Raw genomic sequence first — 13,075 nt, 5'->3', positions numbered from 1 at the left:
TGCTTCTGGGACAACAAATATTGCCATCTATGTAACGTGCTAGTGCAAGTATTTTTTGAAGGACACAGTCCAAGAATTGAGACTGCTGGCTAAAAGAGTAGGGTAGGTATGTTGTAAATTTTTTCTAGGTATTAACAAATAGCCCACCCGAAAAAAAAAAAAAAGTCAGTCCCGCTCATCCCCACTAACTGATTGCTGATGCATTATTAAATTACGGCAGGCCTTTACTGAATGAGCCTCAAGTAGCAAAGCTGGCCAAAGAATCACAAAGTCTAAAGTGAGAATGAGAACTAGTACTTACCAAGTGTTTATCAGCCACTGCACTTGACCTTTACAACATCTCAATAATACACTAATCCTGTGAGGTGAGTGACATTGTCCCCGTCTTTTGAAAAGAGGAAAGCGGGGCTCAGAGAGCTTACCCAATATTATGCAGCTTTGTAAGTAACAGAGCCAGCATCTGAACCCAAGGGATGTGGTGCCAAAGTGAGCTGCCCCAAAACGGGGCCAAAGGGAAGGGCTCTTAAAAAAACAAACAAAAAAAAAAAACAAAAAAAAAAGAGGGCTCCCAATTAACCTTGGTTAATAGGGTGGCTCCAAAATGTTTGCTCACACAGAGGCCCAAATGTTCACTGTATGCTACTTCAAAGGGTTGTATTTCCCCTGTGAACCCCCTCTCGGGCCGCGCTTAGCAATTCAGCTCCGACAAAGCAACAAGGAGCCCACGGTCCGCGGGACCCAGAGAGGCTGACCAACACATACTTGGAAAGCTGATAGCCGTGGAGGAAGCGAGAAGCAGGTGGTGGGCTGCCAGGGCCAAGCGAGATATTTTGGACCTGTTATCAGTTGTCATAAAAACAGTATGGGGGAAGTGGGACTAGCGTACACATGAGAGAGAACCACAGTTAACTGACACAGTCTGCTGATGCCACCTTTCCCTTCCTCCAACACTTGCTATTTCTGCTGCACAGATTTGCTGGGACCAGGAACTTTCGGAGGGCACTTAGTCACGTACAGGAGCAGACAGCTGGGAGCTCCCTGCCCTGACAAAACAGGTTGCCAGGTAAGCTCCCGGTCCACTGCTGTGTGCAGCTCCCATCACAGGGCCGGGGCGGGGGGGGGGGGGGGGGGGGGGGGGGGGGAGGAACGCTGTTTTCAATGTCCCTGGAGGAGAGTCTGGTCTGTGGTCACCAGCCCTTACAGCTACCTGGGTCTGTTGTCAGGGAGGAGTGCTTGTAACTGTACCTTGCCATTTAAATGTTGAGCATTCACAGTGTGTCTCTTACTGTCCTCGGGTCCTCTGCATCTAAGCAAGCGCTTAAGATGGGATCTCTCGGCGTGCGCCACTCCTAGTAAAACATCAACTCTTCGCTGGGGATAATGAAATAAAAAGGAGGGAGGGAAAGGAAGGAAAATCTCTTTCCCCTTTCCCATTTGGTGTCCATTCCAGGCACAGGGCTCCAGAAGTTCCATGGGTACAATCAACAGTTGAAAGGTCACAGAAAATGGATAACGTAAAGTTTAAAATGGGGAGAAGTGGGCATCAAACTGGATTTGAGGAGCATCTTAAAATGCCATCACAAATGCCACAGAATGGAGGCGAGGACACACCAAGAGGTAATTTGGCTTCCATAATTCAAAAATCGGAAAGCACAAAAGGGTATATGGTGATGTTTCCCTCCCACCTCATGTCACAGCCACCTAGTTCCTCTCCAGCAAAAAAAAAAGCCAATGTTACTAGTCTACTGACTGTCCTTCCAGCGATATTTTATACCAGCAAACTTATATAATCACAATTTATTTTAATATGGCTATATATATAACTTATTATAAATATTAAAACTTTCCCTTGCAGATTAAAGTGCCGCTTAAATATTTTTAAAGGGGCAGAAATTAACATTTTTTTAAATTTCAAAGAGTTTTGAAACTTGCAGTTGAACTCTTTTCACTCAAAAACTTACCAACATTTAAAAATGAAATTGTTTATCTCCAGAAATTAAGTTGGGCACCCGACACCCAGCAGATACTTAACAAATGTTTCCTTAGGTCTTTTTGTCCTTTATTACTCAGAGGCAACAGGACAATTACTCACTTCCTCTACTGATATCAAGAAATGAAATCTGTTTTCTTACTATTATTAACAAAGAGAAGTCCTGAAAATCTGTACTATATTCGCTTAAGTGTTCAAAGATTTTCATACTGAATTTTTAAAACTCAGAATCCCTATCCCAATAGCCTCCATAAAATAATGAATAATTAGCTAATCAAATGACATTAGAATTCAAATGAAGCGTGTGTGTGCACTAAAACAGAAGACTAGATATCCATGAGACAGACAACTGTTTTCTCACAGTTAGAGGCAAAACATTCATATCAGAATATTAGTATCTGGCAGAACCTAGGACATTGCATATTGACAAACTAAATTTCTTAGTATATTTCAAAGTAACACTAAAACCGAAAATGACACAGAATGTTATGAGATGATGTTGCCTTTTCTGAACAATCATCAATTAAACCAGATTTCAGTACCACAAAATGACACGGTACACTGCAGCAGGGCCCCAATGACTAAAAGGTTGAGATGAGTTTAAAAAGTACATAATCAGCACAGGAAAATTCCACTATTGTTTGTAGGCCTTAAGATAAAGGTGACTGAGCTCCTAAGAACATGGAGTACTCCCTCAGAAAAAAAATATTTTTAAATTCTCATTTTCCATGCGCTCGAACGTGTATTTATGAGCCTGTCCAATCTACCTTCTGGAAGTATTCTACGCTGTGCTTTAATGAAATGGATCTAGAGGCTATAAAATAAAAATCTTCTCATAGTTATCTATAGACATAGAAGGGTAATCTTTATTTGCATTATCTCTCAGAGTCAGCCACCTGAAATGACAACATGCTTCAACTCCCACCCTGCTAGCTGCTCAGTAGGCCTCCTAGCTTACCTGCAGCCTTGGCATTAGTCATTTGTCACCCGCTGACACAAACCACAGAGCTCAAGAGTGGCCAGGTATCGAGGCCAAAGTTTGAGTTCACATCTGTAATCTGCAATAACCAAACTCAGTCTTAGACCTGGTCCTGGTTCAGTGACAGATCTGTTTAGAACTCTACCTCTTTAAAACTAGAGGGATCCTGACAGCACTTTGTAACCTTGGTGGCCATGAGCCTGGGCTGTCAACGACCGATCAAGAGCCCCGAGAAGCAAGGCCCAGGGCCAAGGGTAATTTTCACATTAAAGATTCAGGTTTCTGCTTTTCATCCTTTATCAGAGAACCCTGAATGGAAATTAAATGGAGAGATCCCTCCAGTAAAAGTGATGAAGTAAAACGTTCCCTACTGGGAATAGTCATGAGGTGGGCTCATCTATTTCCCATGAGGATGCCCACCTGGGCCTTAACTCCGCTGAATTCAATTCAAAAAGAGAATACGTTTCTACTTTGGAGTCATAACGGGAGGGGGGGTGTGGTGAGAGGGATGATTCAGATTACAGTTAACTGACATCCATGTAATAATGGAAGATTTGTGCAGACCACTCTGCGCGGAACACAGCGTGTGTTATTAAATCCAGAAAAGGAAGGTGGCATCAGCCCACCCTTCACAACAAAAGAATGGCTGACTCCGGAGTTAAAACCACTCACTACTTTTCCTCTTCATCCACTTATAAACGGATCTTCAAAGTCACGTCCATGTTAAAATCTGAAGAACACAAAAGCTCCTCTTCCCTTGGAGAAGCCAAGTACCTGGGTATAACGTCCCACCTGGACAGAAGAGCGGGAGGCGTGCCCATATACCCGACTAGGCCTGATCACGTCGGTGCACCACTCTGGATCCGGGACCACGCTCACCTTTCACAGCGCTTCAGGCTCCGACTTTGTTAACAAGAGACCCGGGAACATAGATCTCAGAAGTGGGCGCTCACCCAGGTTGACCATGGATGTGTGGCATCCATCAGGCCCCGGCCGCCCATACCCAAGCCCAGAAACCCTCAGCCCTCGCCCCCACCCTCACTGTGGCCTGCTTCTTGGGGTGACGCGGTCCCCAGGATAGTCACCCGCCGCGGCACACAGACCCTGTTGAGCTGAACTGGGGCAGAGGTGGGGGCGGGTGCGGAAGAGCGATGCGGGGGGGGGGGGGCAGCGCAAAACAGAACCCGGCGGACAGAACCAGGCCACCTCTGTGCCTTTCATTTTCCTGGCTCCCCGATTAAGAAACGTCGAAATGTGCTGGAATTCTTTTTAACGGTAATAGAAAGCCAGAAAATGCAGACAGTTGACCTTGGGAACCAACCCCGTGGCAGCGGGAAACGGAAAAGAAACACGTTGGCAAGTGAAGGGGGAGCGCAGCGCAGAGCGGGGCGGGGTCGGGGGGAGCGCAGCGGCCGGGCGGCCGGAGGGGTGTCGGGGTGGTAGGCGCGGTAGGGGGTGCTCACCGTAGATCATGGCCAGCCCCGTCTCGTGCAGAAAGCGCACCCGGCGGTGCTTGAAAAGCCAGATGGTGAGGATGGTGAGCGTGAGCAGCAGGATGAAGGTGAGCAGGCTCACGCTGTCTTGCCGGTGGCTCTCCTCCGCCTCCTTCTCCGTGGCGAGCTCCTCCATGGCGCTGCTGTCCTCGGCCGCCGCCCCAGAGGAGGCCGCGGCCGCGGCGCGCAGCCCCCGACCCAGCAGCAGCGGTAGCAACGGCAGCAGCAGCAGCCGCGGTGGCAGCGCCCGGGCCGCCCGTCCCGGGCCGAGGCGCGCCGCGTCACCAGGCTCCATGGTCCCCAGGGCCGCCCGCGCCTCCTGCGCGCGGGGGACCAGCAGCCCGCGCCGTCGGCGGGTTCCCGCGGCGCCGCCGACCTGCCCGAGTGGCCGCTGCCGCCGCAGCTCCTCCCCCCGCGCGCGCCGGGCCGGGGCTGCGCCGGGAGCCGCGTGGGGGAGGGGCGCGCGCAGTGCGCAGGATCGCCAAGCACCGCCCCCCTCGCCCGCGCACCTGTTCGGCCCCCAGCCGCGCCGCGCTCTGCGGGCCGCGCTCCCGGCCGCCGAAGCCCACTAGGCGGGGGCCCTCCGACTCAGGGGGAGCGGCCGTCGGCCCCGGGCCTGCCTGCGCTCCTCGCGCGGTCCCGGCGTACCTGGCCGGGCCGTCTGGGGTTGCGGGGCCCGTTCCTGGGCCGTCGCCGACGCGCTTCCTAATCGCGACGCCAGAGGTCGCCGGTGCCTGGCAGGAGCGTCAGCTTGGATTCGCGCGCTGGGGGATCTCGGGTCCTGTCTCTGGGGCCACCGCGAAGCGTTCCATCTCAGGCCAGTGTGCGGCTGTCCTGAGCCCAGTAAAACGGGGGGGGAACAGGGGGGCGGGGCCTGGGGGAAGCGAAGATTCGCGAAGCAGCGTTGCCACCTCCACTTCTCTTTCCACAGCTCTCACAGTGCCTTCCAGCTTTCAGGGCCTCCCAGACTCTACCAGGCTTCATTCAAACCTCTGCTCTAAGTCTGTCCCAAAGTGAGGACTGATAACGGGTTGGAATGGGGTGCAAGCGTTAAAATAGCTCCTTCACCCCTTGGGGACTAGACTGACTTCTTATTCTGGACTGTGTAACTAGCCCTCTTGGGGAACAGGGTTGAACCAGAAGGAACTGAACAGGTGCCATTCCTGCTAGATGAGCAGCGGGGGGTGAGGGTGGAGATTACCCTGGTGGCCCTTTTATGTTGACCTTATGGTAGCCCAGGGAGTCTTTGGATGATTCTTAGGACAGCTCTGGAAAAAAATTATAGAGTGGACTCTGGAGGATAACGCCTCTTGGAACAATTCCTCAGGAACTAGAATTTCCAATCCAACTTGTTCCTCTGGTCAAGGAAGAAAAGAGATTGAATTCTTTTTTTAAGATTTGTTTTTATTTTTAAGTAATCTCTACACCCAGCATGGGGCTCGAACCTATAACACCAACATCAAGAGTTGCATGCTCTACCTAACTGAGCCAGCAAGGCACCCCTGGAGTGACGAAATTCTCAATCACTGAATTCCCAGTGTCTAACCTTGTGCTCATAAGTTTATTGAACTGCTCTGAAATTCATACCAACCGTTCACGTTTTCTCTCCCAGAGGAGTTTGCATATTTAAGAGAATTTCTTGAAGAAAGCAAAGCTTAACTAAAAAGAGTAAAGAGTAATAACAATAGGGTAGGGATGGCATTAGGTAGGAAGGATATTTGGAGCACTGCAGCCTTCCTGGTTCCCCTCTAGGTGAACACTCTGGCAAGCTGCTTAGTACCTTCTTTAAAGCAGGGGAATCTCTTCAAGATTTTAGCTAGCCTTGTTCCCAATTCGTCCCGACTGTACCCCAGCCCTTGCAAAAATCCACATATCTTGAAGTTCCATGCAGGTTCCCAATGAAATTGCAAACACCAAAAACCTGGATAGTCACAGAGGAAGTTATACAACAACAGGAAGATGATCTAGTTTCTGGAGATACACTAAAATCCACGTTTGCTGGAAACTGGTTATGTTGATCATAATATTTAATATTACACCCTCTTGCGTTCCTGTAAGTCGAGGACAGAACTTCTCTCTGCAGACTTCTTAGTACTTAGGGCAGATCGTATTTTCAAACAATGCCCACAACCGTATTTCCCATTGCACCTGCTCTTCCAGAACTTGCCACTTCCCCATCAAAGGGTGGTATCTGTGTTCCCTCTCCCCTTGAACTTCAGTGGACCCTTGTGACTGCCTCAAAGAATACAATGTGGCAATAAAGACTGCAAAACTTGTGAAACCAGGTCATAAAAGACAATCTAGTTCCTGCCTGACTTACTCTCACACTCTTGCTGTCCACTCATTTTGGAGCCCTGAGCTGCCGTGTACAAAAATCTAGACCACAGTGAGATATCACATCACACCTGTTAGAAAGGCTATCATCAAAAAGACAAGAGACAGCAAATGTGGACGAGCCTGTGGAGAAAAGGGAGCCCTCATGCACTGTTGGTGGGAATGTAAATTGATACCGCCACTATGGAAAACAGTGTGGAGGTCCGTCAAAAAATTAAAAATAGAACTACCACATGATCCAGAGATTCTGCTTGTGGGTATTTATCCAAAGAAAGTGAAAACAGGATCTCAAATATATATCTTCATTCCTATGTTTATTGCAGCATTATTCACAATAGCCAAGATAGGGAAACAACTTAAGTGTCTGTCAATAGATAACTAGATAAAGAAAATATGATGCACATATATATATAGAGAGAGAGATTGGGATATGTAGATATAGCTCTATATACACACAATGGAATATTTAGCCATGAGAAAGAAGGAAATCCTGCCATTTGCAACAGCATCGATGGATCTTGAGATCCCATAACTCAGTGAAATAAGTCAGGCAGAGAAAGACAAATATGTATGACCTCACTTATATGTGGGATCTAAAAAAGCTGAACTTGTAGAAACAGAGAGTAGAATATTGGTTACCAAGAGCTGAGAGGTGAGATAAATGGGATATGTTAGTCAACGAATACAAACTTGCAGTTATAAGATGAAGACATTCTGGGGATCTAATGCACAGTGTTGTGATTACAGGTAACAATTCTGTAGTACATATTTGAAAGTTGCTAAGAGAGTAGATCTTAAATGTGGTCACCACAGAGAGGCATGGTAATTATGTGACATGATGGAGGTATTAGCTAACACTAAGGTGGTAGTCCTGGTGTGAAAATGTAAGTATATCAAATCAACACGCTGTACACCTTAAGCTTACACAATGTTATATGTCAATTATATCGCAATAAAGCTGGGAATTTTTTAAAAAGAAATTGATCTACCTTGAAGCTGCCATGCTGGAGAAACCATGGTCGAGACAACATAGCCATACAGACAAACACCACGGGAGTGACAGCTTTTTTTAGTGTTCCCAGCCCAAATACCCCACACCTGAATGAGTGAACCTTCAAATTATTTTATTCCCAGCCACCATCTTATGGTAAGCGTATGAGAGACTCTCAAGGAAGAACCACCTAGCTGAGCCTAATCAATGCCTGAATCTATGGGATGACCACATAATGATTTATGTTGTTTTAAGCTACTAAGTTTAACTGTGATTTCTTCCATAACAGTAGATAACCAGAAGAATATTTATGCTATAAAGAGACTGCCTCAGGTAGAGTATGAGAAGATTTGTCCCAAGTATTCACAAATCTACACCAAAGAAAATGCTCAATTATCTATACAGGTTTATATATGAAAACTAACCTATGCAATACAGGGGTTCTGATTCCAGTTAACACAGAATAATCACACTCAACCCATTCTCTCCCACTGAACAGAATGCGGGGATCAGTTATTTGAGGACTCTAAAAATATCAATTGTACCAGGTAAATTGAGGCAGAGCACCAGAATTTGTAGTAAAACGGGGCGCCTGGGTGGCTCAGATGGTTAAGCGTCTGCCTTCAGCTCAGGTCATGATCCCAGGGTTCTGGGATCGAGTCCCGCATCAGGCTCCCTGCTCCTTGGGAGCCTGCTTCTCCCTCTGCCCCTCTCTCTCTCTCTCTGTGTGTGTGTGTGTCTCTCGTGAATAAATAAATAAAATCTTTTTTAAAAAGAAAAAAAATGAAGTAAAACAACAGGCAATGAGTTTACAATTTTTCCCTCCAGTAGCCACTGGACTGAACTGAAGGCAGTCCAAGCCCAGAAGGGGGCATTGACATGGACAGAGAGAGCACCAAGAAGAGCAGAAAATAGACCTCCTAATGTTCAGAGAGAGTAGGGAAGTACACCAATTTTTCCTTTTTCCATTCTCTCACACCCTTGCCAATAGGCAATCCCCCATTGTGGCTGAGTCAACAGTGACAATGGAGGGAGCAGTGCTGCCAAAGTACCTAAAATGCTGAGGGAGGGGGAAACCTCCCTCTCTGGTTTGGAATAGCCATGGTCCCAAGTCAGTGGAGGCAAATGCCCATTGATACACCTTTTTCTCTCTCTTTTCTTCCTCCTGCCACTTGGCTCCAGACATGGGTGAAGTTGCAGGAAGTGCATGCCAGAGAGAAGTAAATAAAGACTCAGATTTCTTGCCAAAGGATTGAAAAGAGGAACTCCAAGGAACTGCAAAGTCCCAGCGAGATTTTGGAGAGGGAGCAACTTGGGAAAACAACCCTATAGAGTTTATGAGCTCCTAGGTTCACCCTAACCTGCATGTGGATCTTATCCTAAACAGCATACCAAAGACTGTGAAAACCGAACTAAGAGACAGATCACCACCCAGATCTGAAACTAGCCACTGAATAAAACACTTGCTGGGCAAGTCAAAATAGCCCTGCAAAATTTTTGAAGACTGAACTGACTTTGGAGCCATGATCCACAAAAGGCAGGCCAGAACTTGTGATTTGGACCCAACCATGTTGACTACAAGCTAAAACAAAAATATGAATACTCCTCTATAAGATTAACACAAGACACAAGGCCCCATCTCATAATATTAAAAATGTCCAAGATATGGGTCACCTGGGTGGCTCAGTCAGTTGGGCGTCTGCCTTCAGCTCGGGTTGTGATCCTAGGGTCCTGAGATCGAGCCCCACATCAGGCTCCCTGCTCAGTGGGGAGTCTGCTTCTCCTCTCCCCCTGCTCGTTCTCTCTCTAATAAATAAATAAAAATAAATTTTAAAAAATGTCCAGGATACGACCCAAAAATTATTCAGCACATGAAGAACTATGAAAATCTCAACTATTGATTGCCTATTGAAAAGGTAATCAATCAAAAGATGCCACTGCTGAGATGAAACATGACACAGATGTTAGAATTATCTAAACAAGACTTTAAAATAGCTATTATAAAAATGCTCCAACAAGTAAGAGCAAATAATCTTGAAATGAATGGAAAGGTAGAAAGTCTCAGCAAAGGATTAAAAGATAGGGGGTGCCTGGGTGGCTCAGTCGGTTAAGTGTCTGCCTTTGGCTCAGATCATAATCCCAGGTCCTAGGATCGAGCCCTGTGTCAGACTCCCTGCTCAGCGGAGAGTCTGCTTTTCCCTATCCCTTTGCCCCTCCCTCTGCTCGTGCTCTCTCTCTTTCTCTCAATCTCGCTCTCTCTCTCAAAAAAAAAAAATAAAATCTTTTTTAAAAGCATTAAAGGATAAAATAAGGACCAAATTGATATGTTATAACTGAAAAAATATAATAACTAAAATTTTAAAGGGATTAGATGGGCTCAATAGCAGAATGAAGATGAGTCAGTATATTTGAAGATAAATCAATGGAAATGATCCAATCTTAGCAACAGAGGGGAGAATTGAGAAGTAAATAAAATAGCCACATGCTCTTGTAGGATAATAACAAAATGTCTAACATTCATGTCTTTGAGGTGCCCAAGGCAGGAGAAAATGTGATGCAGAAAAAAAAATGTATATATATATATATATATATATATATATATATATATATATATATATATATATTTATGTGTGTGTGTGTGTGTGTGTGTGTGTGTGTGTGTGTGTGTGTGTGTATAAAGATAAAATAACTGAAAACATTCCAGATTTACTAAAGACATAAACCTGAAGATTCAGGAACCTCAGCACACTCCAAATAGGATAAACTCAAAAGAATCAATGCCCAGACATATTATATTCAAACTGTGGACAAGAAAGACAAAATAAGTTTGAAACAGAAAGACAAAAAATGGCACATTGCATTTAGGGTAACAGCAATTCAAATGACTGTGGATTTCTCATCAGAAACCAAGAAGGTCGTAAAGAAGCACGCAACACTGTTAATGTGCTGCAAGAACTGTCAACCCCAAATAATACATCCAGCAGAAATAGCTTTCAGGAATGACAGTGAAATAAAGACATATTCCAAGGGAGGAAAATGGAGAGAATCCATTGCCAGAAGACCTACTATAAAAGGATGGTGAAGATAAGTTCTTCTTTTTGCCAGTTCTTTAGAGTATGATCTTTGACTGAAAACAAAAATTATAAAAAAAGAAAACAAAAATTACTACATGGTCTAATGGAATTTTCAGTATATGTAGAGGTAATACACAATCACAACATAAAGGGAAAAGGATAAAGGGATCTCCATATTAGTTTGGTTTTCATATTCCACTTGAATTGGTAAAATATTGATTCTAGGAAAATTATAAAAATTTAAGTGTGTATATTGTATTCCCTAAAATATACAAAGAGATAAAGTAAAAGCACAGTAGATAAATTAAATGGAATACTAACAAATGTTCAATGAATCCCAAAAAGAGGCAGGAAAGGGGAAGCAGAGGAACACAGAACAGAGGGAACAAACAGAAAACAAGTAATAAAATGTTCGACCTAAATCCAAACTTATCAATAACCACATTAAATTAAACAGTCTTAACAAATCGATTGAAAGAAATGTCATAATGGATAAAAAAAGAAAATCCCAGGACCCCAAAATGAGTGCTTACAAGAAACTCACTTCAAATACTCTGACATAGGTGGTTTAAAGTAAAAGGATGAAAACATATATACCATGTAAAAAAGTAATAATAGAGAGGTAGAGTGGCTTTATTAATATCCGACAGCTTAGACTTCCCAGCAAAAAAAAAAAAAAAAAAAAATTACCAGGAGTAAAAAGGGATATTACATAATAATAACAGATCTGTTCACCAAGATATTACAATCTGTATTCATTTTCTATTGTTGCATAACAAATTACCACAAACTCAGGTTAATTGTGACCTAAAACAATGCACATTTATTATCTCACAGTTTGTGTACATTAGAAGTCATGGCACAGCTTAACTGGGTTCTGTCCTTCAGGGAGTCTGCAATCCAGGTGTCTGCAAAGGCTGCAGTGTCATCATAAACTTGACTGGGAAAAGATCCACTTCCAAATTCATTTGGGTTTTGGCAGAATTCATTTCCTTGCAGCAGTATGACCAAGGGCTCTAGATTTTTGCTGGCTGTCCATTGGAGGCCACCCTCAGGTATGAGAGGCCATCTTTAATTCCCAGAAGCTGGCTGAAGTTCTTTGCCAAGTGGGCTTCCTCAACATGGCCGCTTACTTTATCAATCCAACAAAGATGATCTCTCACTCTGGTCTATTAAGAGAGTCTTACATAATGTGACATAATGATGGAAGAAGCATTTCATCCTCTTTGCCATATAACATAACTTAATCAAGATCATGACATCCCATCACCTTTGCCATATTCTACTGGTTAGAAGCAAGTCCCAGGTCCTGCCCCCATTCGATGGGAGAGGATTACACAAAAGCATGAGCATCACGAGGTGAGTTCATTGGGACTCACCTTCTTAGGGACTGCCCACCACACAATCCTAGACATATCTAATACCAGAGCTTTAAAATACATGAAGAAGAAGCTGACAGGAATGAAAGGAGAAATAAGCATATCCACAATTAGAGTTGGAGATTTCAACACTCCTCTCTCAGTAAGAGCTAGAACTAACACAGAAAATCAATAAGGATATAGAAGATCTGAACAACACCATCAACCAACTGGATCTAATTGACATTTATGTAACACCCTACCCAACAACAGCAGGATACCCATTGTCTTTAAGTGCACATGAAACAAAAGTCTGAAATCAGTTTCACTGACCTAAAGTCAAGGTGTCCACAGAGCTGGCTCCTTTTGGAGGCTCTAGAAAAGAATCCATTTCCTTGCCTTTTCCACTTATGGAGCTGCATTACTTGCCTTATGTCTCCTTGCTCCATCTTTTATTTTTAAGATTTTATTTATTTGAGAGAGAGAGCATGAGCGGGGCAGGGGGAGGGAGAGGGAGAAGCAGACTCCCCACTGAGCAGGGAGCCCAATGTGGAGCTTGATCCCAGGACCCCGAGATCATGACCTGAGCTGAAGGCAGACTCTTAACCGACTGAGCCACCCAGCCCCCCCTCTTTTTAAAGCCTCCATCTATTTTTTAAGATTTTATTTATTTATTTGAGGGGGGAGGGAGCAGAGGGAGAGGAAGAGAATCTCAAGCAGAGTCCACACTGAGCACGGAGCCTGATGCAGGGCTTGATCTCATGGCTGTGAGATCATGACCTGAACCGAAAACAAAAGCAGGATGCTTAACTGACTGAGCCATCCAGGCGCCCCTCCTTCCTCCACTTTCAAAACC

At 44.8% G+C, this 13,075-nt stretch overlaps 1 protein-coding gene across 2 annotated transcripts in view; it reads right to left on the bottom strand.

Moving 5' to 3' along the window:
- The window catches only part of SLC9A7 (solute carrier family 9 member A7), a 127,461-nt gene extending 122,583 nt beyond the window's left edge, over nucleotides 1–4,878 (bottom strand). Inside the window, exon 1 of one of the 2 annotated variants that reach the window (XM_027607350.2) lies at nucleotides 4,433–4,878. In XM_027607350.2, coding sequence (XP_027463151.1) covers nucleotides 4,433–4,757 — 325 coding nt within the window. In that variant the 5' untranslated portion in view covers nucleotides 4,758–4,878. The remainder of the gene's footprint in view (nucleotides 1–4,432) is intronic. The other variant, XM_027607351.2, reaches the window with a different exon arrangement.
- Nucleotides 4,879–13,075: the final 8,197 nt, after the last annotated feature.

This window comes from Zalophus californianus, chromosome X (assembly GCF_009762305.2).
Source record: "Zalophus californianus isolate mZalCal1 chromosome X, mZalCal1.pri.v2, whole genome shotgun sequence".
Classification (NCBI taxonomy): Eukaryota; Metazoa; Chordata; class Mammalia; order Carnivora; family Otariidae; genus Zalophus; species Zalophus californianus.
Note: the sequence above shows the minus strand (reverse complement) of the source record. Positions and strands in the feature narration are given on the sequence as shown.